Source organism: Lissotriton vulgaris, chromosome 6 (assembly GCF_964263255.1).
Source record: "Lissotriton vulgaris chromosome 6, aLisVul1.2, whole genome shotgun sequence".
Lineage (NCBI taxonomy): Eukaryota > Metazoa > Chordata > Amphibia > Caudata > Salamandridae > Lissotriton > Lissotriton vulgaris.
In genome coordinates, this window is record NC_141694.1 from 360,115,452 (window position 1) to 360,142,065 (window position 26,614).

The 26,614-nt window shown below is 48.9% G+C and overlaps 1 protein-coding gene across 1 annotated transcript in view; it reads right to left on the reverse strand.

Annotated features, from left to right (window-relative positions):
* Positions 1–26,614, reverse strand: part of ALLC (allantoicase) — a 798,769-nt gene that overhangs the window by 462,362 nt on the left and 309,793 nt on the right. The window contains exon 7 of the mRNA XM_086926374.1: positions 24,909–24,988. Coding sequence (XP_086782500.1) covers positions 24,909–24,988 — 80 coding nt within the window. The remainder of the gene's footprint in view (positions 1–24,908; positions 24,989–26,614) is intronic.

Genomic DNA, 26,614 nt, shown 5'->3' on the forward strand with positions numbered 1-26,614 from the left:
AGATCAAGGAGGTCCGCCGCGACACCGACGCCATAGGGGAGAGAGTGGCAGACCTGGAAACGAAGAGCGACACTCGGGACGCCGAAATAGAGGCCCTAAGGCAGGAGCTGGCCCGCATCCATGACCAGCAGGTGGATCTCCAGACGCATGCCGAAGATCTGGAGAACCGCTCCCGGCGGCATAATATCAGGATCCGAGGAGTGAAAATGGCCCCGGACACGGAGGACCTCTTTCGGTTCACGCAGGGTCTCTTCAACCACATCTTGGGCCGACAGGTGGATGCCCCCCTGCGACTAGACAGGGCCCATCGGACGGGCCCGCCGAGGGCCGACGCAACGCACCCCCCAGACATCCTGGTGTGCGTGCAGGACTTCAGGATGAAGGAGGAGATCCTGAGCAAGGCACGCCGCATGGAGAGGATCACCTTTGGCGACCATTCACCGGCGCTTTACCAGGATCTGGCTGCACTTACCCTAGAGAAACGGCGCACCTTTCGGCCAGTGACGGCGGAACTGAGACAGCGCAACATTTCCTACAGCTGGGGGCACCCCTTCCGCCTGGTGTTTCGGCTCGGCAATATCCTTCATCAGCCACGCACCCTCAGAGACGCCTGCCGCGTGCTGGGCCTGGAGGAGCCGATGGTCGACGATGGGTCGCCGGGAGAAAAGACTTCTAATGAGACTGGCCCAGGCCGCTGGCAGCAGCAACGACGCAGACGCAGGCCGAAACGCCCCGCAGCAACTGAGATAGAAGAGGGGCAGAGGGCTGCGGTGGAGACGGTGGCGCAGGGCCTGGCGCCGGCGAACAATAACTGATCGCTGGGAGAGCGACGCACTGGTTCCACAAGCCATAGTGGGTTCGGGCTAATCTAGTCCGGCGGCGGGGGCGCGTGCAGAGCGCTCCTTGGTCTTCCCTGATGGTGACTCTGTCTCTTCGTCTGTGGCGGAGTGCTTCGAGCAGGCCGACCTGCTTGCGACGCCGCCACGGCCCCCATTCTACGGACTTACCTTACCACGGGTCCAGTGGCCATGAGCCTGGACCTGGGACAATGTTGGACCATATTCCTTTGCCAGTTGGGGAGAAGGATTGGGTAGGGGGGCGGGCACGGGGAGTTGGATGGGAAGTGTTTGCACTGGGAGAGGGGGGGTTCCAGGTGGGGAGGTTGCTCCAGTTGCTCCGGTTGAGCGGGGACTTGGGGTGGCAGTTTGGGTTGGGGGGGTATTGGGGAGCGAGGGGGGAGGGGCGGGAGGGTTCTCCTTGTCCAGAAGGTTCGGTCGCCAAGAGATGCCCTAACGCGGCCCCTAGCGCAGCGTCTTTCGCGACCCGCGGGCCCACAGTCACGGCCGCCGGGCAGGCTTGGCTTTACTCGTACGATCCCAGATATGCCACGACACCTCATAGTGCTTACGCTTAATGTGCGGGGTCTCAACAGCCCGAACAAACGCAGGGCGATATTATCCTATCTCGAGCGCTCCAAGGCAGACATCTGCCTCCTCCAGGAAACACACCTTGTGCGCAGCGACCAGCATAGACTCAAATCCTGCGCGTTCCCGTGGCAGTTCTTTTCCTCTTCCCCGAAGAAGTCTGCAGGGGTGGCGATCCTAGTGGCTAAGTCCTTTGAGGGGAAAGTCCTCCAAAAAGAGGCCGAAGTTAGAGGGCGGCTCCTACTCTATAGCTTCCAACTCGCGGGCCACACCTTGCTTGTGGGCTCTGTTTATGGCCCGAACGAGGGCCAAGAAAAGTTCCTGCATACAGCTCTAGAGACCGTTACAGCCACCACACACACTCACTTGCTGCTGGGGGGGGACCTCAACATAGTCTTTCATAACACGGCGGATCGCTCGGGTCAGAGATCCGGTCAAGTAGGGGCGCTCACGGCGGCAGGTCACGCGCACCTGGCGGACCTGGGCCTCATCGACCTTTGGCGGCACACGCACCCCCAAACTAAGCATGAGCGAATTTTGCGGATCTCGCGTTCGCGAATTTTGCGGATTTGCGGATTCGCAATCCGCAAAATCCGCGAATTCCCGCGAATTTGCGGATTTTTTTTTTTTTGTGTTCGCCCGTGTTTCTGCCAGTTCGCGAGGGTTTTGTACACTTTCGCAAATTGCGAACTTACCTGTCGGGTCGCAAGTTTCGCGAACTTGTTGTTTCTACGTGTCCAGCCTGTTTGGGACACTCTTCTTCATCACTGCCACTCTCTGTCACCACTGCCACTCTCTGACTACTCATGCCACCCTCTGGCCCACCCATGCCACCCTCTGTTTCATCACCACACCCTCTGGTTGTCCAGTGTACATTATTTTCGGCAAAGCAAAGCACACCTTCCCTGCCTCAAGTGACCTGAATTAATTTGGGGCTGATTAATGTGTCACAGAATATTTTTTTAGCTGGCACCTGCTTCCTTAGTGCGCCCTGATTAGTGATCTTTTGCACTTGCTAAGTGCTTTCATTGTTGCAAAATTAGTTACAACACCTGCCCTGCCCCAACTGACAATAATGAATTAGGGGCTGATTAATGGATTTTAACTTCCAGCCTGGCTCCTGCTTGTCTCCCTTAGCTGTAATTCAGGACCTTTGTGGCATATGTGTAACTATTCTGAGGTTCAGAGCAGGGTCACATAATAGTTTCAACTGGCAACTGAACTCTGGAGGGGCCCCTCAGGAAGCACTACAGGAAATGGCTACTAATGATGAGCCTGAACTTTTGAACCTGGTAAGTAGTTACTTTCAGTTTTGCTAAGATTGTATTTCTGCAATTTTGCACTTATTCGCGGGGCGCGAACTCACGCGAACAGTGCGAGCAGTGCGAGCAAAATCCGCTGCTCGCGGATTTGCGGATTTTGCGGGAAATTCGCAAATCTCGCGGATTGCGTATTTCCCGAAAATCCGCAAAATCCGCGAGCGGAACGGATTTTCCACCCATGCCTACCCCAAACCACCGCCTACACGTATTACTCGGCTGCGCATAAGACATATGCGAGGCTAGACTATTTCCTGGGCTCCTCGCAGCTAGCGCTACAAGTGGAGAGCGTGGAGATACTGCCAGCCTCGCTCTCGGACCACTCCCCGGTGGCGGCGACGCTTCGGGTGGGAGCCATGCCAGCTCCACAACGGCACTGGAGACTGCGGGACGGTCTCTTACAGCTGCCTGACACCCAGGCCCGACTCACGACGGCGATTAACCGCTTTCTGGAGCACAATGCCAATGATGACACCACCAAGGCGACCCAGTGGGCGGCCCTTAAAGCGGTCCTGCGCGGGGAAATCATTTCCATTGCCACGGCCAACAACAAGGAGAGGGAGCTGAAACGTGCCGAGCTCTCCCAGCGCGTGGCGGAATTAGAACAGATGCACCAGCGCACGGGGGCATCCAGAGCATGGCGTCAACTATGCGCCGAGCGGAAAATGCTAGCGGCCTTGGACCAAGATGTGGCGGAATACGCTGCGATGCGCCTCAAACACGTCTACTATACCGGTGGCGACCGCTGCGGGAGACTGCTGGCGAGTAGACTTCGGGCGCAAACCCAGAGGCAACAAGTGCGCTCTCTCCGGCTGCCCAGTGGCGACCTGGTCACAGAGAACGCAGCGATTGCGACGGCTTTTGGCAATTTCTATGCGGCGCTCTACGACGCGGATCACCTGGACCCTGACGCCGGCCCAGCCTATTTGCGGGGCGCGGACCTCCCCGCCCTTACCCAAGCTCAAGCGGACTTTCTGGAGCGGCCCATAGGCCTAGAGGAGGTCATCTCGGCCATTGCCCGCCTCAAGGTCGGGAAATCCCCGGGACCCGACGGCTATACTGCGGCATTTTACAAGACCTTTTGCCAGCAGCTTGCCCCCCTCTTGCGCGACCTATTCAATACATTTGACACGCCCGGCGCCATACATCCGGACCTGCTGGAGGCGTCTATCTCTGTTATTCCCAAACCGGGTCGTGATCCGGCAGTCTGCGGCTCCTACAGACCCATATCGCTACTGAACGTAGACCTGAAGCTCTACACTGGCATACTAGCGAGCCGCATCGCCCCATATATGCAACAACTGATAGACCCCGACCAAGCGGGCTTTATCCCCCAACGGCAGTCCAGCGACAACACCAAGCGGGTGCTGCACCTCATTGAGGCCGGATCACGCACTAAACCCGGCTGCATGCTGCTCACCATTGATGCGGAGAAAGCCTTCGACAGAGTACACTGGCCATACCTCGATCAGGCCCTCCGTCACTTCGGCTTTGGGGAGAAACTCCGCCACCGCATCTTCAACTGCTATCGCCGGCCCAACGCCGCGGTACGAGTGAACGGTCATACCTCCCCGAGGTTCGACATTGGCAGAGGCACGCGCCAAGGCTGCCCGCTGTCACCACTCCTATTCGCATTGTACATGGAGCCGATGGCTCAGAGGGTGCGGCAACATGCTCTCATTTCAGGTATTAAATTTGGGGCCGACACGCATAAGATCAGCCTGTACGCCGACGACGTCTTGCTGTCCCTCACTGACCCGATGCGATCCCTGCGCGCTCTCTTTGTGGAGCTACACACCTTCGCCCTGGCCTCGGGCTTCAAAATCAACGAAGCCAAATCTGAGGCCTTGAACATCTCACTGAGCCCGGATGTGGTGGACGAGATTAAATCGGAATTCCAAATCCAATGGTCGGACGTAACTGTCCCGTATCTGGGCGTTCGCCTGGCTCCTACTGTCCGAGGCACTGCGCGGGCCAATTATGAGGCCCTCACCCGCAAACTCCGGGAGCAGCTCCGGCGTTGGAAGCCACTTACGCTGTCGTGGTTAGGCAGAATTGCCGCAGTCAAAATGAAACTGCTACCGCAGATCCTGTACCTGTTCCAGACGCTTCCTCTGAACCCCCCGGCGGGTTGGCTCCAACAAACTCAATCGGAACTGTCACGGTTCATCTGGAACGGCCGGCGACCCAGATTCAAGCATACCCTCGCCACCCTACCCCCCGCGAACGGAGGCGTCGGCGTACCAGAACTTACTCTGTACTTCCAGGCGGCACAGCTACGCACCTTTGTGGAATGGTTCCAGCTGGAGTCCGGTAAGCACTGGCTCTTCCTGGACCAGGCAGTGGCCGGCCGCACCCTCCAAGGCGTGCCCTTCATTCCGCGTCGCCACCGTCCCCCTAACCTGTACGCCTCTGAAATCACCAGCACCGCCCTGCGTGTGTGGGATAGAGTAGCCGTGGCCAAGGGGCTGACCACCTTCCCCTCGCCCATGACTCCCATCTTTGAGAATCCAGACTTCACACTGGGCTTGGACACCGGCACGTTCACGACGTGGCGGACGACACCCTGTCGCGCGGCAGGACACATGTTCGACATCAAGGGCATTCTGCCGTTCCGACAGGTCAAGGCGGATTACGGCGTGGCCGAATCAGAACGCTTGCAGTACCTGCAGGTGCGCCACTGGGTGCTCCACCCCTCGATCCAACCCGGAGCCCAACGGCACCTCACACCTTACGAACGATGGCTGCTGACACGCACCTCGGATAAGAAGTTGATATCGGACCTCTATCAGCAGCTGCTACTCACGCAAGCACACACCTACAATGCGGGCCAGGTCCGGTGGGAGAGGGACCTGGGGAGGCAGCTCACTAGGAAGGAATGGGAGGGGGTGTACCATAGAGCCAGACACTCGGCGCACCACACTGGCCTTACCGAGACATTGACTAAGGTAGCAACATACTGGTACCACACCCCTGAGAGACTACACCACTGGGATGCTCGGATCAGTGACAGATGCTGGAGGGGATGTGGGGAACTAGGGACACTGGAACACCTGCTGTGGAGCTGTAAGGCGCTGCGCCCCTATAGGGACCCTATCCTGGATCTTATAGATGCACATCTAGACACACAACTGCCGCGCTTTCCAGCGTACATTCTACTAGGCCTCCCAAACGCACTCATGTATCCTCTGAAATCCTGGCGCGGGCGCCTGATTGCACTTGCGCTTGGGGCTGCGGTCCAAAACATTGTGGCACACTGGAGGGCGACCCAAGCTCCGCAACAACTGGGGTGGCTTCATAGACTGTGGGCGATCCTGGGAATGGAGAAACTATCGCTGGCAGCGTCAGGGAGGGGGGCAGACTTTGCGGAACTCTGGCGGCCATTCCTCGCCTTGCTCACCGGGGAGTTTCGGGAGGTGAGCTGCCCACGCTACCTGCGTCTGCTACGCTTAGCGGAAACGCCTCTCCCGGACCCCAAAACACATACCCGTAAGCGCACAGACCCCACGCGCGTGGCGTCCAATGACTGTTGAGGGTGGCTCACGACCTAGAGCTGGATTCCGGACATGGACAAGGAGAAGGGAGGGCTGGGGTGGGGTGGGTGGCGGGGTTGTTTACAGTTCTTTGTTTCTCGTGTTTTCTCACAATGCACTAGCACTGACCAGCTTGCACCGTTGTAGCACCTCTTAAGACGCGGCCGGCCCATTGGGTTGTAGGCGGCTTGCTGTGTTAATATGATGATGTACCCGCTGGCCCTATTTTGGGTATCCGCGGGGTCGCTGGCCCCGGCCTCCCTAGAGTGGTGGCGGCCCTTACAGAAGTCGCTGAGGTGCATTTTTTTGCCTATGCTCAATAAAATATTTAATACATAAAGTGACACCTAAGGTGTTTCTACAATCAGAACCCTAACATCCTTATCAGAACCAACATGCCTTTGCATGGGTTGGAACTGACGCATCTTCACCTCTGTGCGGATCGGAACCATTGCATCCTTGTTCAAGAGTGGAACGGACCTGGCACATCGCATTTAGAATCAGCGCATCGGCTGCTGTGGTAGCAGTAGCCACACATCGCGTTCAGAAGCAGCACCTCACACTCTGAACTGATGCATCACTGCCATTGCGTGGAGATCCTTGACGCATCTAGTACACTGCAATGCCTGAGACCGATGATTCGCTTCCGCTGCACCTTGCATCTTCTTCGATGTTGACGCAAGCCTGGATCAAGGTACTTTAGTTCAGCGGGTGCAAGTGAGTCCCTGTATCCAGCCCCCGCTCTATCACGGTCAGCCTGACATTTTGACTTTGCCCTGATCCAGCACAAACAGATAACCCCATTAAGCAGATATTTATTCTAAGCGCTATTTTATATTTATTCTTTACGAATTCATATCTCGACTTCTACTTGTTATATTTTTGAGAGTTTTATGGACTTAAAATGAACTGGGCCAAATCAGTTATATCTCCTCTTACCCCGGCGGCGCTCCCTGAAGACTTAGACTTCCCCCTAAAATGGTCTACTGACCCGGTGTGCTATCTGGGAATTCAAATGCATACAGACTCTGAGCTAAAGTTCAGAGAGAATTACGGCTGCGCCATTACTAAACTTGAAGAAGATATTACACGGTTGATTTGCCTCTCCCTCTCCCTTTTAGGCAGAATATCTTTTATAACAATGGTGGTCTTCCCCAGATTTCTTAATATCCCAATGGTCTTACCGGCACCCTTCTTCAAATATCTCAAAACGCTACAAATTAAATTGGCCTGGGCCGACACACAGCCGTATACGTATTGGGAACTCCTCATTCTCCCATACTCCATGGGGGTGCTGAGGGCCCCAGACCTTAACCTCTACTACCGGGCTGCACAAGCCTCACATGCATACTACTGGCTACATCAACAGAAACCCCCTCCTCATCTACACATAGAGCATCTTTTGCAGGCTCCTGATCATTATACGACTGCATTGTTTCATGTGCCACACCGTACCACTGGGGTCCTCGACTCGATTAACGCCAAAATACACACCTGGCATAACCTCCTTTACTGGCAAGCACACTCCATATTATTTTCCCCTATTACCCCCATTGCTTGGTGCGAGTGGCTCCCGGTTCTTACCTTCCCAGAAATGATAGCTGCTCTGCACTACCTGGGAATAGACACAATAGGCTATTTCTTTAGTGATGGGGCAGGCAAGGATGGAGACAACTTGTTATTGACCAATCCACGACCATTCCCCTTAACCACATTCCACTATTTCAGGGCTAGAAGCACACTACAGCATTTACTTGGGGACGAGTTATTGGAACCCCCGGAGGTACTTACTCCACTGTGCTCCGTACAGCTTCCCAGAAGATACTGGTTTCACATATATACTCACAGGAGCAGGAGCTGAGCCGTAATCACTATGTCAAAGCCAGGCTTGAGTGGCAGACTGACCTAGAGCTTAATATAGATGACAGTATGTGGAAATACTACTGTGAAGCTACCAAACGCATTTCCCTTAACAACTGACACTGCCTTACACAGTTCAAATTTCTTAATCGAATCTATCATACACCTGTGCGGCTGCACAGATTTGGGCTACATGACACGGCTAATTGTGAGAGGTGCGGGGGGAGGGAGGCTGATTTTTTCACTTAGCATGGCTCTGTCATCCTATAGCGAATTTTTGGCTAAAAGTCTTTGCGGAAATAAGTGCAGTTACGCGGAAAGAAATCAGCCCAACCCACTTCTAGCCCTTCTTGGCTATTCTAAAAAATTGCAGAAACCCATCAGACGTTTGGTGGATATGGCCCTACTGGTCGCTAAACGCATCATAGCAATGCCCTGGTCTCGCGCCCCCCCCACTCTCTATCCCAATGGTCCAGAGACATGATGTATTGCAATACTCAAACAGAAGCATCTAGTGAACTAATTCCCCATCAGAACCGCCCAAAGAACTTCTGGAGCATATATACTACTTACATTGAGACTCTGGCTCGAGGGCCCTCCCGCCCACCTGCCTCCACAGAAGGGTCACAACAGCCATGACGGAACTTACCGGTATTGGACTATACATTGCAAGTCTATGTGCCTGCCATGAATTGTCATTGTCCCCACATTATTGTGTTCATTATGCTTTTAGTTAGTGACTTTTCCTGAATACTGATACGTGTAATCCTTATTTGATTTCTGTTCATTGTACAATACTATGAAGATAATCCCAACTGTGCATTATATTTTAAGCTTTTTCACTTTCTTTTTCATTGGTATTCTTGTTTGCTTTGTAGTAATAAAAAGGAAAAAAAAGCAAGAACACAAACACAATGCAGCGATAAATTCCTCCACAGTCTCCTCTCTTGTTTGCATCCTCTTAAAGAAATTGTGTCTCTCTAACTGACACTAGACTCCTCCAAGTACTGTCTACCCATGCTCTCAAAAGCCTCCATGTAAACATTCCATTCTACATCCTCCATGCCAGGCACTCGAACTATAGGCAAGTTGCCAAGCACTCTTTTCCCAGCCACTCACAGATGATTAAATAGCAATGACGTTTCTAGGTGGGTCATTCTTGAATGCATATATGGCTGTAAGATAGTTTTCAAAAATTCTTAACTAGTGTTTCCATTTAAGTTCTGGCTTCCCAGCTGTTTATAGAAAGGGAAGAGGCTGCATCGCATCTGGAATAATTGTGGTCTGAGTAAGAGCTTGCAGTGACACAGCTGTAAGACTGACAAGTGATTAAAGTTTAAACAAAATCGAAATACAGCCTCACCAGCCAACCAGAGTCCACAACAAACCAGAAACTTTGCCTTCTGGAAAAGGGTTGCAAGAAACTACTTCAAATGTGAGTGCAGCAGAACATTACAAACAAACTTTGCCTGTACTGAGGAAAATGTCAACATAAGAGACCAACACGAAAAGGGACCTCTTATTGTTAGTGTCCCCAGGGACCCTAACAATAAGAGGTCCCTTTTCGTGTTGGTCTCTTATGTTGATGTGCATACATATAGGTGAGGCTCCATTTGTTTAAATACTGTGTGAGTGGGGGCCGCCTTACCTATTCCTTCCCCCTACACCCCCAAGTGATTGGTTTGTTCTGAGGAAAATGTCCCCAAAAAAGATGCGCCCAACATTGGACATCAAGCGTCCGCGCCACAACGATATATGGCCATGTCAAGCGTCAGAATGGTATAGAAAAAAGATGTCACATCCAGTCTCCACACTTCAATGCTTGGACTCCAGTCCTATCCGCTTGCACCCCATGAAGCCCGTGCAGGACCTTCGTCCCGACACTTGTCACCAGGTGAGTGGCGCGCTTGTGACATAGATGCACATCAAGGCAGTTAAGTGGCAGGAAAATGACAGCAATAAAGCCAGAGTCCAAATTGCTCTTAAAGCAGGAGATAAGAATCCCAAATCTTCCATCTGTCCAGCTCTGCTCCTGCCAAGTACATGCCCATCCTAAGAGCAGTTAAAAAAACAGCTAACAATCCAAAATCAGCCACCTGTCTGCCTGTGGTTCGGAAAAAATCAGCCAAGTAATTCACAAGCAGTGAAGTGAAAACCCTTTTTTACCCCACTCCGGGTACCAAAATGTTGTAAAGAATGAAAGAAAAGATTGGCAAGCTGAAAAAAAGAGGACATAAATGAGCTTTAATCTATATCCAAACGACCCATGTACAGACATGCAACTGAAAACCAGAACGTCCGCCCGTGCTCTGCCATTCACTAAACATGGAATGTTAAAAAATTCTTAGAATAATACTCAAAGCAAATACGCATTGCTAGAAGTAATGACATTAAATGCTATAACTCATATTACTATACCCATGCTCTTCCGCAACATTTAGCACGTCCTGCTGCATACATTAAGCACCCAGCTATGTAGGCTACAAAGAACACCTAGAAGCAATTATCTAATTTATAAAAAATAAAGTTTTTTCTACATGTCAGTGTACATTGCTCAGGCATGCGCTATAGTAGGGTTTTAACATGCAGCTGTCCAGAGCACAATGTTGAACTTATTGCCATGTATTTCATGCATTTGTACTGCAATTGACTTGCACTTTTAACTTTCGATCTACTGGTGACCTTTTTCCCCACCTTACTGCGACATTACTGAAAAGTTAAATGAACTAATTGGATCTGGTTTATTTTAGAGACTCAGCACTTGCCCTGTGAGAATGAATGCCAGTCTCAATTGCCCAAAATCAAAAATGCCAGAAAAATCAGTTCAATCAAATGTTTATAAAAACGTAGGAGACCATGCAGAAAGGCCACATTTATCAGTCGAGAATGAAGAACATTACATAAGGATGAGCCTTGAATGTAAAGGATAATCTGCTCTTTGACAGTCGACCAAAGACATCTTATTCATTGGTATGGGTTGCTATAGCCAGTGCAGTGCGGGTAGTGTTGGCATGATCTGATCTGACCGTTCACGCTCAAAAGAAGGCAGGCATACAGATTTATGTGCACTACCTAAGAACTACTAAGAGAACGATATTGCTCCAACCTTGCTACGTTTTGTTAGCACAGCGTATTAGTACTTTTAGAGTTTTTGTAATGCTAATATGAGCAAAAAAATTAGATTTTTACCTTGCAACGCCTCACCCAGGGCCGGAATGGCTGTAGCGGGAACCAGACATTTTCAAAGAATATGCAACAAGCTCCCTCACATCCTATATTTCTTTAATTTGTGTATACAACATCAAATAAGGGCTACACATAATTTATACACTTTGACACTTTAACCATTTTCATTTGTTATATACATACAACACCATAAAAATATCCATTTACATTTGTGTACAGTATTTTTTATACATAAATATGCACTCCTGAGCATCATAGGAACAATTATAATCTATAGTTCCAGACCCCTATACAGTTATATGAACTCAACTTTCATCAATTCTCAAACCTACTCAATCACACCTAAAACACATTTCTCACATCATCCAATAACAAACGCTCTTCGTATTTGGACCACAGGGAGACCTAGAACTGAGTTCACTCAACCCCTATTGATGATCTAAACTCTATAGGGTTTATCAGAAGGTCGACACGCGTTTCTGTGGGTTTGGAAACGAAAAGGACCATCTTCCTCAGGACCGTGCCAAATAAGCAGGCAACCATACAGGGGGTACAATGAGTGTGTTAATGCACCTTCAAAGTCAAAGAGGCCGCGTTGTTGATTTGCCACTGTATATGTGGATATAGTTCTTTCTCCAAGACTCTATCCTCCATGTTTTAATTTGGAGCTCTTTGTATATTAATTCTGTGCTTATGGAATATCTTCCTCAGCAGTATATTCTCCACAATTGGTAGCTCCGTATTTATGTATCAAATATACGTAGTGTAGTTAATAAGGTCATTTCTTCATGGCGGCCCTCTCGGGCATTACCCCCACAAACCAGATGAAGGGGCCTCTGTGTCTTTTCTCTTGCAGTTGCCAGCGCGTGCGGGAGAATAGACACAGAGGCCCCTTTATCTGGTTTGTGGAGGTAATGCCCGAGAGGGCCGCCATGAAGAAATGAGCTTATTAACTACACTACGGCTCTTAATAGTTAAAAGCACTTCCATCTAAATAAAAGGAGCGATGCATGAGCTGCGAATGCGCGGAGGACCACAAAAAATGTGTGCATACTTCTCAAAGGAAACTGATATTGCCATCTCAAATATTTACATGTATTAGCAGAACTTGATGTATAGTTCTGGTGGACTCCATTGCTATGATATGGCCAAAGAGAGGAGTATTTCGTTTCAGTTCAGCACTAAGTAAGATCAAAAGAGAACAGAATACTTAAGGAGAATAGGCTTGTAGGATTGTAATCTTAACTGGATAGCCACTACGATAGTTTTGTGAGAAGGAGGTTATACATTTATATTCCTTATTGACTGTGACGGCTATGACTGGGATAGGTTCCACCCCTTTAGGTGCTGGAATTGTCATTTATAATATTGTTTGGAGATGATAACAGTATCCTACATGGCCTCACTCCTGTGATCTAAATGTATGTAACTTATTTTGAGTTCTGCTGTATATTTGAAATGTCATCCACGTTCGAGGTTTTTCAATTTGTTTGGGATGAAGAGGGTCAGTTGTTGCTATTTTACACCAAAATACATTAGTTATGGCCATGTTGTTGGAATGATCCATTTACTAAGTAATATGCTGTGTGCACGCGCATGATGAAGGGATTCAGGTCTTGGCACAGGAGCATAAAGGGAGACCTAGATGCCATCCGCTGTCTGATTAGGAGCACAGTTATTAGTGTAAAAATGATTCAAAGGCAGCAGCATGTACTAATGTTAATGAAAACAGCTTAGGCAAGAAAAGAATTTCTCATGAAAAAGTTACAGAAATTCTAGTGTTACCTGTTTTTAAATCAATCATGCTTACATTTAGTGTGATACTGAGGTACTCAGATTTCTTGGGGAAACAGAAGAGAAAAAACGCACTCTCATCCTAATGGTACAATAAAGTTTCAAGTGCAGGTAGAGGACACATTTGATTATCGACAGAATGCGAATTTGCCTAGCCTTAGTGCTGGTAAGTTCCAATTCTATTAAGGACTCGGAGGCGAGGATTATGCCATTCTTTCATCGCTTTATTCTCTACAGCAGCAAGAAAAAATATAACACAACTACTTTTCCCATGAACATTTGGGGGAAAGAATAAAGTCAAACATGAGTCCTATTACAGTGTCCATGTACAGGTGTCTCCCATCATGCTCCACTGTACTTGTCTCCTCCTCTTTCTTCGCGCGAAGCCAGACATCCGTCCACTCACGCATCTTGGTTAGAATTATCTGCTCCTGCAAAAAAACACACCATCAGATCCATCCTATATCAATAGAACGTCAGCTGTAAAACAGGAAGAGCAGTACACCGCAGAGCCATAAGCGCACATTCGAAAAAGAACATAAACGCTTTACTTACATTGCATACGGGGAGGGTACACTTCCATGAAGTCACTGGGGGGGATAATCCTCGCCTCCGAGTCCTTAATAGAATTGGAACTTACCAGCACTAAGGCTAGGCAAATTCGCATTCTATGTCAGGACCGGAGGCTTCGGATTATGCCAGTTCAAAGCTTATCGACCACTAATCTGGCCACATCAATAACCGGCTTGAAATAGAACCTCTTAAACGTGGAGTCCGAGGACCAATCGGCCGCTCTCATCAGATCCTCCAACCGAGCCCCAAGGGCAAAAGCTTTAGACGCCATGGCACCTCGCGAAGAGTGAGCCCCAAACTGTTTAGTATCAATCCCCGCCTCCTGCATTATCCAACGCACCCAACGGGCGATCGTCGGTGAAGTAACTGCCTTATACGGTTTACGTAGGGCAATAAGCAGCTGTCGCTCGCACGGAGGGCGAGTATCTTCTGTCATATCCTCATAAGCACGGAGGCACTGCACTACGCACAGCTTAGGGGAGTCCTGAAAAGCCGGGTACGAAATGACCCTAGTATGCGTTTTGGTCCGTCTGTTGACGGTAAAGGCAACACCTTCAGGAGAAAAAACCCTGGCCGTTATATCCAACGCTCGCACGTCCGAGACACGCCTGCAGGACACCAGGCACAACAGCATGGCCAACTTAGCCGTCAACTCCTTTCGCGTTAAAAACCTGTTCGGTTGCCAGGAAAGGAACAAATTCAGCACCCTGTTCACATCCCACAGGGCGGAATATCGAGGTTCCGGCGGCAAGGCAAGCCGTATACCCCGTAAGAGCCTACAGACTAAGGGGTGTTCACCAACCGGGGACCCTTGAACCAGGTCGTGCCCCGCAGACACCGCCGACCGGAACGTATTGATCGATCAATAGGCCAGGCCCTGATCAGACAGTTCCGCCAGGAAATTCAAGACACCCACTACAGGTGCCCCCACGGGATCCAAACCCCGTCGCACACACCAACGGCTCCACCAGAGCCAAGCCGATCTGTAGCGTTTGGTCGTGCTGTCGGCCCAAGCCTTGGAGAGCAAGTCCACTGCCGTTCTCGAAAGGCCAGGTAACGTCCAGCGTCGCCGGAGAGCCTCCACGCCATCAGGCGCAACGAGCCCTCCAGGACTAACCTGTGGGGCGCTCCCTCCCGATTCAGTAGAATGTGGGGAGACTGGGGGAGTAGGATCGGAGAATCCCAAGAAAGTTCCAGAAGAACCGGAAACCAAACTTGCGACCTCCACCACGGAGTGATCATCACCACATGTGCCGACTGGCGGCGTAACAACGCTGACACCCGCATTATCATTGAGAACGGTGGAAACGCATAGCCCTGTATTCCCGACCAGTCTTGGAGGAACGCATCCGTCGCCTCCGCCAGAGGGTCGGGCGCCAGCTGAAATACCGCGGGAGCTGGTGGTCCAAGCGGGACGCGAACAGGTCCACCGAAAACGGGCCCCAAAGGTCCGAGAGCTCCGCAAACGGGGTAGGGTCCAGCTTCCAAACGCTGGCGTCCAGAATATTCCTCGAGTGCCAATCGGCCACCTCGTTCTGACGACCCGGCAAATACTCTGCCGTAACCGACACCTGGCGGTCTAGACAAAAGTGCCAGAAATCCCTGGCCAGGTCCGCTAACATTTATGACCTGGTGCCGCCCAGGTGGTTGATATAACGGACTGCCGACACGTTGTCCATCCTCAGAAGGACGCAGGACTGCACTCTGTCTTTGGTCCAACATTGCACTGCGAAGGAGCCCGCTAGCAACTCCAAGCAGTTGATATGCAAGGACTGTTCGAGAGCAGACCAGGCGCCGCCCGTGGAGAAGTCTCCGCACCGCGCCCCCCAGCCGGAACGGCTGGCGTCCGACTCTATCACTATATCTGGGGCGGAACCGAAAATCGCACGGCCATTCCAGGCCTCCATGTGCGTAAGCCACCACTGCATTTCGTCCCTCACGTCCTCCGACAAAGGAATCAGTTGAGAGTACGTCAGGCCTCTCCGCAGGTGGTACGCCTTCAACCGCTGCATGGCACGGTAATGAAGGGGCCCCGGGAAGATAGCCTGGATCGACGAGGACAACAGGCCCACTAGCCTCGCCAGGTGGCGCAAGGAAATCATCCGCTTCGCTAGGGTTTGTCGCAACTCGTGTCTGATCCGCGCCATCTTCCTGGCCGGCAGGCTCAAGGTGGCCGCCACCGAGTCTATGGTGAAACCGAGGAATGTAGCGCATTGCATGGGAACCAAGAGAGACTTCTTCTCGTTGATCACGAACCCCAGGCCTTGCAAAAGGTTGACCGCAGACTGCAACTGTGACCGCAGTCTCTCTGGGCACTGATCCATGAGCAGCATGTCGTCTAGGTAGACTATTATCCTGACCCCCTGAGCCCGCAAGGCCTCCACCACCGGGCGCAACACCTTTGTGAAGCACCACAGAGCTGAGGAGAGCCCGAAAGGAAGAGTAGTAAACTCATAAACCTGGTCGTCCCACCTGAATTGGAGGAAACGCCGATGAGGCGGAAAAATGGGAATCGTCAGATAAGCGTCTTTCAAGTCCAGCCTGACCATCCAGTCGGATTGTCGCAAGACGTCGCGCAGCAGATGTATCCCTTCCATTTTGAAATGCCGATACACCAACCACTCGTTGAACTCCTTCAGATTGATCACGGGGCGACTGCCCCCGTCGACCTTGTCTACCAAGTAAAGATTGCTTATAAAACCTGAGGGGTGTTCGCAAGCGCAACAAATCGCCCCTTTTTGGAGGAGGGCAGCGACCTCTTCGCTCACCAAAGCCGCATCGCGCTGGGAAAAGGTAATGGGGCGAGGACGCTGTAGCTGACACGGATGGCCATGGAACTCCATCTGGAAGCCCTGAACCGTCTGCAGCACCCAAGCATCGCTGGTAAGGGAGGCCCATGCAGGAAGAAACTGCGCCAAGCGCCCCCCCACTTTCAAACTCGCGGAAGGCAGAACACTCACCTCGGCCACCGCCTTAATGTTGGCCACGCTGACCACCACGACCTCCGAACTTCTGCCCTCTCGTGGGGTAGAAATTATTGAACTTGGCCCTGTCCTGGTACTGGCCACGTCCGGAGCCTTGACCTCGATCCGAGCTGGTGCCCCGGCCGAACGAGCGGCCGCTGCCTCGTCCGGCCTTATCGAAAACCCGGGGCGCAAAAACCTTTTTGATATTGGACTGGGCACGATCCAGGGACGTGAAGGTCGCCACGAACTTCCCCAGATCCTTGATGAACGGGTCACCAAACAAGCCCCCCTGGGCTACAGCACCCGCCTCTGACGAGGCGAGGTCGCCCAGCTTGGGATCCACCTTGATCAACAGGGAGCGCCTCCGCTCCGTCGATAGGGCGCAGTTGGCGTTGCCAAGGAAAATAATGGCCCTCTGGGCCCAGTTGGAAAGGACCTCAGGGGAAATCGCGTCACCCGACACCTTGGCTTCCTCAGCCATATCCAGGATCTTGGTAAGGGGCCCAACAGCATCCAGAAGCTTGTCCTGGCAAGTGCGCCAGGACCTGTCGATACCCTTCCGTGGGTCCTTGACAAATTTCTGTAGGAAGTTCGCCATCTTCGGATCGATGTCCGGGGTCATGGCCACCTTGCCATCCAACGACGGCCGGGGACACTACGCGCGCAGGCGGCTCCTAGCATCCTTGTCCACCGGTTCCTTAGCCTATTAGCGACGTACTGGGCCACCTTGTCGCACGGGACCCACTCTGAGGAACGGGGGTGGACGATATCGTCTGGGTCCAGCAAGTCCGACGGACCTGTGGAGGATGAGGGCTGAGAAGGAAGCCACGACCTGGAAGAACAGGCCTCCTCCTCCGAGTCCGGGGAGTCGTCGTCGTCGCGCTGCGGGTCCGGAGACATCGCAGGTGGAGAAAGCGGCGGAGCCTCCGAAGGAAGAGGGGCAGGAGCTTGTGCGTCCTCCAGGGCCTTGAAGGCACTCTTCACCCTTGCAAAAGCTGCTGAATCAACCCCCTCAGTGCAAGGCTTCTTGGGAGGAGGCGGGGTAGGGGATGAATCAGGCCCGGAGGCCGGGACCGGCGCCGGAAGCAAGGCGGCAAACTTGGCATAGGCCTCGTCCAGGCGCGCCGAAAGACGTTGTTCCAGGGGGACCATAGCTTGGTCGACCGCGCGGTAGATGGAATCGTCGACTGCCTGGTAAAAGTCATCGTCCAACGGGACATAGTTCAGAGGGTCCTCCTCCGGATAATTGTCCGCGTTCCTCTGCATAGCGAGTTAAATTAGGCAGGCAAGACAATGACCCTCCTCAGGGCGCTCTATAGTCTGGGGAGTCCCAGCGATATGGGAGGCCAGAGGCACACAATGAACGGGCAGAGCCCTGGGAATGCTGCAGCCCACAGAGTCTCGGGGCGCCTCCCGGCAAAGCGGTCCCACAGCACACTTACGACCCCGTAGGGTGTTCGCCAAAAGTACAACCCAAAGGGCGTTCAGACGCAAGGGAAAACCTAATTGCGACCCCGCAGGGTGTCAGAGCCGGGAGGCAAGGCACGGGTCCGCTGGTGACAGGAGCGCGGCAGAACACTCTAGAAGCTTCTGGGAGCGCCCCATCAGCAAACGAGACACCGGCCCCTGGTGGCCGTGCCACCACACCGCACACTACTGGGCAAAGATCGCGTAAGGTGCGCACTAGGCGTCCCGCGACCAATCAAGGGAATCTGTGGAGAAAAAACAGAAACCCGACACCCGGCCCAAAGGCCTAGGGCACCACACAGAAACCCAAAACCCAGGAGAGAAGGAAAAAACCAACTTAACTTGCTGCGAGCAGCGAAGAAAGAGGAAGAGACAAGTACAGTGGAGCATGATGGGAGACACCTGTACATGGACACTGTAATAGGACTCATGTTTGACTTTATTCTTTCCCCCAAATGTTCATGGGAAAAGTAGTTGTGTTATATTTTTTCTTGCTGCTGTAGAGAATAAAGCGATGAAAGAATGGCATAATCCGAAGCCTCCGGTCCTGACATAGAATCATTCTACCTTGAAGGTACAAAAGCAATAACTTTTAGGCAGAGCCCTCTTTCTTCAGATCTTAACCAGAACAAAGAAGCAATTGTAAAGAAAACTATTTGACATTATCAAGGAACAAATCGGTTTTAACCACACTATTTGTCTTCAATACCTCAATAGAAACTGGTGAGAAACTATATGGGTGCTTTACAGCGAAGATAACAAAGATCGAACTATCAATACCAAAATATTTATTGGCCAGCCCAACCCTCTTTCCAGTCTCAAAGAATAATGCAATCTGAACCCAGTTCAGAAAACTCAGTGAAAGTGAGCTCATCAAGACACTTGCTAAAAGGAGACCAGCCGTACTCTTCACAAACCCTACCTCTTCCCTGATTAAAGAGACTAGCAACACATCTCCCCTTATTAGACTCAGTTGATCTACTCCTTGCAGACCCACCAGTGCTGGAATGGGATCGCAAACCAGCCCTGGCAATTATGTCCGACTGGCCCCCAGGGAGGGGCGTGGGGGTGTGGATGTAATTGCCCGGGCTGGAACATTGCTGCTGCACTGCTGCTGAGCTTTTGTTACAACCGGCCCCCACCAACAAAAACAGCCTCCACTGGTACAAAACCAGCCCCCACCCTTCCGGCCCACCGGGGAAACGCCCGGTGCCTACTACGGCCAATCCAGCTCTGAGACCCACGGTAAAGTTCCATACTCTAAGTAAACAGCGCAGGTTACACTGCACTTTAAAAAAACAGGAGCTGACTTAGAAGACCAGATCATATTTGCCCAGTTCCTAATCTCCAATTCTGAGCGAAAATTCTGAAAGACTTTGTCTCAACTCAACTAAAACTGTACTTTGACCACAACTTACTAGACACTCTTAATTTGGTTTTCAGAGCAGCATACTGCACAGAAACAACCATTCTAAAGATCATTGCCAATGCTCGCCGCCTCATGGACAAAAGAGATTTTTGCTGTGAGAAAGTGGAATTTCAGTTGGGGTGGATGGCAGTCTACCTTGAGTCCTAAGGTCACTATTATCGATAGATCGAGTACAGATTTCAAGGATTTAAACTTGAACTCCACATCTGGTAAGTACGGCACAGAGTAGACAGACTAAATTTAAGAAAGTGTGTAAAGAATTTAGGTGTACCAAAACAGTTAAAAAGTCAAAAACACAATGCAATAAAAATCCCACTCCAATTTATATAAGCAGGCAATAACAAAATTACTTCAAAGTGACAAACATCCAGTAAGGGGAACCAGAGAGATGCATTTTTTAAGTTTTACATAAAAACAGCACCAAAACGTGTTTAGGACTGTCACCATTAGGGTGGTTCTCTCCAAAGTGTTTGTGTTCCTCATCCATTTCTGCTGACCTTGTATTTGCTGGCCTTAGGACTGTGTGCACCTTGTCACAGTTAACCAATGCTAAAGTGCTTGTGCTCTCGCCTGTAAACATGATAGCATTGACTTATACCCAGTTGGCATATATATCTAATTTATAAGTTGTTAATAAAGAGGCACTATATTTCCTCAGGGTCTGTAAATTAAATGCTACTAGTAAGTCTGCAGCACTGATTGTGCCACCTACTTAAGAGGCCCTTAAAACATGTTTCCTGCCTGCCAATGCAGCTTATGTGTGTGCAGTTTTAAACTACTATTTCGAACTGGCAAAATACACCTTTTGTCAGGCCCAAACCTTCCTTTTTAATACAGTTAAGGCACCCCTTGGTTAAGCACTACACAGCCCAAAGGACAGGGTGCAATACATTCAAAAAGTTGGATATGTATTTTTAACTACTGCAAGGCTTACTTCTCCCATAGGATAACAGTGGAGTAATCTTATTACATTCTATAGGTGTAATTTTCAAATGGGAATAGGTAACCAGTTAATGTTTAGTATCACTGGAATAACAATTTAACATCCTAACTTATTGTGAAGTCGTATTTTAAATTGTAATTCTGAAAAGCCACTTTTAGAAAGTTCGCATTTTCCTGCCTTAGCCATCTAATGCCTGTATCCTGTAACTGGCTCACATGACTGGTTGTACCTGACAGTTGAGCATTATGTATTCCTCCTAGACAGCCAAACACAGTAGGCTGTGTATGTGCTCCTGCATGGGCCATTACTGGCAGGTTATGAAGGAGGAGCTAGGTACTGCCCCACTTACAATGGAATAGGCTGTGTCCCGTGTGCATAAAAGGCTGCATACCCCCCGTAGTTAGTGTGAAGCCAGAAAAGGGAAGGCAGCATGTCTAGGGACTTCAAAGGAAAAGCTCTAGTAGTTTCTCCCCACTTCAAAGGCAGAAGAGGTGTTAATACTGGACGTCAAACACCAACTCTTCAGTGCGCTTCTGGAGCCGTGGATACTCTGCCAGGAAGAAGGACCGTTGTGCTGCTACAAGGACTACCACTCTGCTGGACTGCTAATCTAAAGCAACTGTGGCCCTGCTGTGTCTTCTTGCCTGGGGAAGGAGATTTGGACCTGCAACTTAATTTTGAATCCAGGACCCCAGAGTAACTCCAAGGGCTAGTATGCTGGCCCCCTGATCGGAGCCTTAGGGACATAAAAAGCTCTCCAACATCCTACACCAGCCCTTGACCCAGCTGCAGTGAGTTCCTGACCTCAGGTAGTGCATCTCAGGTCCTGTACCCTTGGTGTAGCTCACAGGTGCTAAATATCAAGCTTTTGGACTTCTCATGGCCGCAAACAGGCCTGTTTGCGCTGAGACCTCATTACTCGCACCACAATTCAGCGCAAAGCTCCGATAGCTCAACTCTTCGCACTGCTACATCAGCCACTCATGAGGATGACCACTGCAAAGCTCCAAAAATGCCCACCTGTGACGCCGGCTGGCTCTTTACGCTTTTCCGAAAGCCTAACGGAAGGATCAGAGTGGGAGCAATCTGAATCTTTGCCCCAGCAGCACCCACCTTGGCAGGTTTGCCACAGTTCTCTGGAGAGTTTTGGAGCTAGAAAGATTCTAACTCCCAGGTTTCTGAGAATGTTCGGAGGAGTACTCTTTGACGCAACCAAAGGTCCCAGGACCTCAGTAGCAGCTCTCAAGGGCAAGACTCAACTGACTCCAGAGCCCACTTCTTTGCCCTAGCTACAAGAGCGAGCAGGCCCCGCTTTCAGGTCCCCTTACAGGTCTCAAATGCCAGTGCAGTCCTATTGTCTTTTGTCTTCTGTTGGTCCAGTAGTGCTCTGATTAGGATTCCCAGGTAGTGCCACATTTATGCATGGCACTAGCCCATCAGTGGTGGAACTTCTGGCCCTTTCCTAACCAATAGAGAAAAAGGTACCAGGGTAAGCAAGCCTACTTTGCAACAGTTCCTGTGTGTCGTACTGGAAACAGTTCCACAGGTCACCCCCTCTGCCTAATCCAAGATGATGAAAACCTTTTCTACTTGTTCAGAGCTTGTGTGCTCACTCCAGGGTTGGAGCCAGAGAAATGAGCAACCCCCACTGCTGTGGTCACTTCAAACCAAATCAGCTTTTCTCCCACATGGATTGGCTCCTGCCTGACTCAAGGAACACAAAAGGGCCCTGCCCAGGTGTCTGTGCTGATATTTGCCTGTGATAGGATAGGCCTCTTTGAGGTCAATAAAGTTCCTAGGTACCGTCCAGATGGTCATACTGCCAGAGGAACAGAAAACCTCCCCATACCCAAGTCCTTTGTCTCAGCTCTCGGGAGACAGTTGAAGCTCATGCAAATGGACCTTCAGAGGTTTCGAGCAGGGTTACGGTAACTTTCTATAAGCACCTTTTCTAAAATATTTATTACAAATCTGAATTTACCAGTGAATCGGACTTTTAACAAATATTGTAAACAGTCCAAGAATAAAATGTGCAGCTGTTTCCTAGCCATCGATTACATTATTACATTTAATATTGTATTCCAATGCTTCCCTGTTGAACAGCTAACCCTGCTGTGGTGAAAATAGACTTTGGGGACCTTATTCACTGTAAAAATATGTTTAACATTAAATCCTTATATGTCTTACTTTTAAGTATGATTAACCCTGCCTTATGGGCATTAGAGCATACTCAGGGTGACTTATTAAGAGTAAAAAATTATGATATAGACCTGTCAAAAGGAGTTATTTGGATAGGTCAACGTTGCAGTTTTAAAACTGTACAGCCAGGCTATAATGGTAGGCCTGCAGTCATGTTTGCAGTGCCAGTGTAGTGGGTGGCACAAAGGGTGCTGTAGTGTTCTAGTGACTTTCAACCTGTTAGCCCTGGGTGCACTTGGTACCATATATACTAGGGACTTATATGTAAGTAAAATATGCCAGTTAGGAGTATGCCCAATTTCAACAAATGTTAGGGTTTACATAACATGCACCTGGTTAGCAGATCTCCAGTGCACAGTCAAAAAAACAGGTACATCAGCCCAAACAAATGGTTGTGATCATGCAAAAAGAGTCATTTTCCTGCACTCGTCTACTCCTTGACCTATCTGCAGAGTTCGGCATGGTCAATCACTATATCCAACTAATCACTGTTAAGGAGAGAATGGTGATAAATGGAACAAGTTCTACCTTTGAACACAATCCAAAAACACTCAATCCTCTACTACCATCTCCATGCTGACAGTACACAGCTATACCTAAAAGGATTGTCCCAAGAAGACATACTTTTACTAGATCAAATTGTAAACAACATTTAAGCATGGCTGTCTTTTAACCACCTAAACATAAACCTGCTGAAGTGAGATTTTCCCATTATCCCCCTCTTTATAGTTCAATCCCATTCCAAGACTGGGTAGACTATCTAAATATTCTAAACTACAAATCCAAAATCACTGAATGCCCAAACTCTCGCGGGATCTCCTTCAACAAGAATCAGAAACTTCAAGTGCACATAAATGCCACAGCTGAGAGGACACTACACCAACTCAGACATGTCACACCATTCATTCCAGAATCAGACTTAAAAAATGTGGTATAATCATTAGTCATCTCAAGACTCAACTATGGCAATGCAGTATTTGCTGGAATCCCAAAAAGACACCTAGTTTAAATGAAGGCAACCCTTCGTGCTGCAGTGAGACTGATCTCAGGAGTGAGACACTTCGATCACATTGCTCCAAAGCTAATCATGCTCAACTGGCTCCAATTGAAGCTAGAAGCATATTCAAATTAGCCTGCATTCCACAGAAAGCTTTGCACTGTGGCACCCTAAAAGAAGTTGGCTCAAGAGCTCAGCCTATCTGGAGGTATCTGTTCTCTTTGTAGTTGCGAATCCTTATTTCCATAACCACCCAGATTCAAGAAACAAAGACCCATCTCCTGATCCTTCTATGGAAGTGCACCTAGAGAATGGAACTGTTACTCGATCCCTTTGACGATGCACACAACCCCTTGTTCAGTATTTTGGTACATAAACTAACCTTTCTTATTTTCTGTTGCTCTGTAAATAGAATCTAATTTCCTACCCTGCAGTTGTTGAAGGGTTATGGTACACACTCTGCTAAGAACATCTTGTGTACACTTATTGTTATAACATTCGTAATAATGTAAGAAAGCGCTCTAACAAACTTGGATCTAGTAGGCATTAAATAAAACTGAAAATTAATAAATATTAATGATTTAAGGTGAGAAAAAAGAATTCAGTTGCCTTTGTAGATTCTGAAGAGAGGATTGATTATATATGAAAATCTTTTATATTAAACGTATACTGAAATATGTGTGCAAAGTCTATGACTTGTGGCATAATTCACAAAGCCATAACTGTTTATATGGTACCAGGCAATTGCTTGCAGTGGGAGTGCACAGTTACCTTAAAGATTAAAGAAAGGGGAAGGGTACGGCTAGTGGATGGTCTGTCAGCCTAGTTACAAAATAGGCTCTTCCATAATAGATATGGTAAAAAAAAATGTGCCTCAATTATGGTAATTCCACCAACTATGATTCAGATCAAGAATCTGCTGACTTTTATTATGGCAGATTCTCCATTACCACCATCATCCAAATGAGGCAACAGGTAAGTTTCTTTACCTGTGCTTCCGCAGTTAACGCACTGTCAAGCCACATTCCTAGGCTCTCTATGGGGGAGGTGGAGGTTGGGGGTAGTCCTAAACACCCTGGCCAATCAATGTTTATTTATGGGTTAGTTTCGTTCCTAATACCATCACCTTTGTTTTATCAAAGTAACTAATCCATCAGTAGATTAACAATACATTCACATTCAACAACAAGAGTAAATACAAAATACATAAAACTGTACCTTATTGATAGTCTCAAGATCTTCTTCTGAGAAAGCAGTTCCCATTCTGTCGTTTCTTTCTGAAAACGTGGGTACCTCTCCTGCACAGAAATTGAAGAAAATTAGATCTTAGTAACATATTTCTCATCTGAGCCCCCAAAAATAATTCTGTCCAGTCAAAATTTCTACCTGAATATTCGGAGGTGCAGTGAGGGATTGGCTTTTGCCAGTTCTCATTTCATCTCAGAATATTCACCTAGAGATGGTCCTAATGGACCGTTCCTCCCTTCACTTAGTTTATTAATCTCTTTGTTATATATACCACCAAACATCTTGCACTGTAGCCATTCCAAGACATTTATCTTACGCAAAGAGTTGACAAATAGGTATCTTGGTGATATCAGATGCTAACAAGATGCTAAAACGAATTTCGTTGTGTGCACTGCATCACCAAATGCGATGCAGTGCGCGCAACGAAATTCATTTTATTTATTTATATGTTTACTTATCTATTAAAGTCCGTAATCCATACATTACAACCCCCCACCCTGCCCCTCCCCCTCCCTACATCACCGCCCTGCAGTAACACCTACTACCGGCCGTGGCTGCTTATAATGCTGGCATTTGTTTAAAAAGGCTTAAATACAGTATCTTTAATAGTAGACATGTCCCATGAATTCTTGGACCTCCATATCTGTAAGGTTCCACCTCATGGCCAATTCGGAAAGTGAGAGTATTTTTTCGGAGCTGCTAGAGAAGTGAGCTTGCTGATAATTTAAAAGAGCCCTAAACAGGTTATTTCCTGCACAGCAGCATTTGAGAATATTAAGTCCCTGGGATAAAAGAACACAGGAAAAAACACAGAATTAGCAAAGAATCATGTAATCTTAGATGGAATATTTTCATTCAGTGTGAATAACCAGATTTATTAAAGGACCCAATAAAAAAAATAGTAAATGGATTTATGCCTTTTAACCAAAACATAATATAGGGTTTCTGACATATGCAAATAAAAATAAACACAGAAATGATGTCTAGTTGTATCATTAAGATATGGAATCTTTGCTTTGTACAATTGACTACTGTCAGCATATGGAGCAATGCAATGTCTTGTTTGAGTGAAGTTGAAAGTTTTACAGGTGACATCAGATTGTGTAAAGTACCAGATGCTGAAGTGGTGAAAGCTTTGTATTACTTAGTGTTATCAGTATCAAGATATGGATCATCATACTCAAAATGTTAATATGCTTTAAACCCAGTAATAACTGTGCATATACATTCTGTGCACTTGCATAGGGCTTTTGTGGCACAATGACATACAACTTAAGTAAAAAAAACAAGCAGTTCTTATATTGTGTCTGTTTTTCCCTTCTGGGAATGCTCTTTGTAATGGAATGCTGTGCGCCTGTCTGAAGTCTCACGCCTCTACACATAATTTAAAGAAAGTCTTGCTGTGTACCATTGTGACAGGAATTGGAGACTGGTGCTCTGGTAGATCGTATCCATGCTGTTTCAACTGCAATTAATATATTCTCACAAAAGCAAACCTCTGTGGCTGAATACAGGTGTGATTATACACTGTAAGTATGGTCTGCTGCTCCTTGCATTGGGCATACCCTGATGTAGAGAATGCTATTCTTGAATCCATGTTTATCTACCCATCTCTGATTTGCAGGTACTTCATAGCCATCAGCAAGCATCTACAAGCACATTTGGGTCATTTGGGG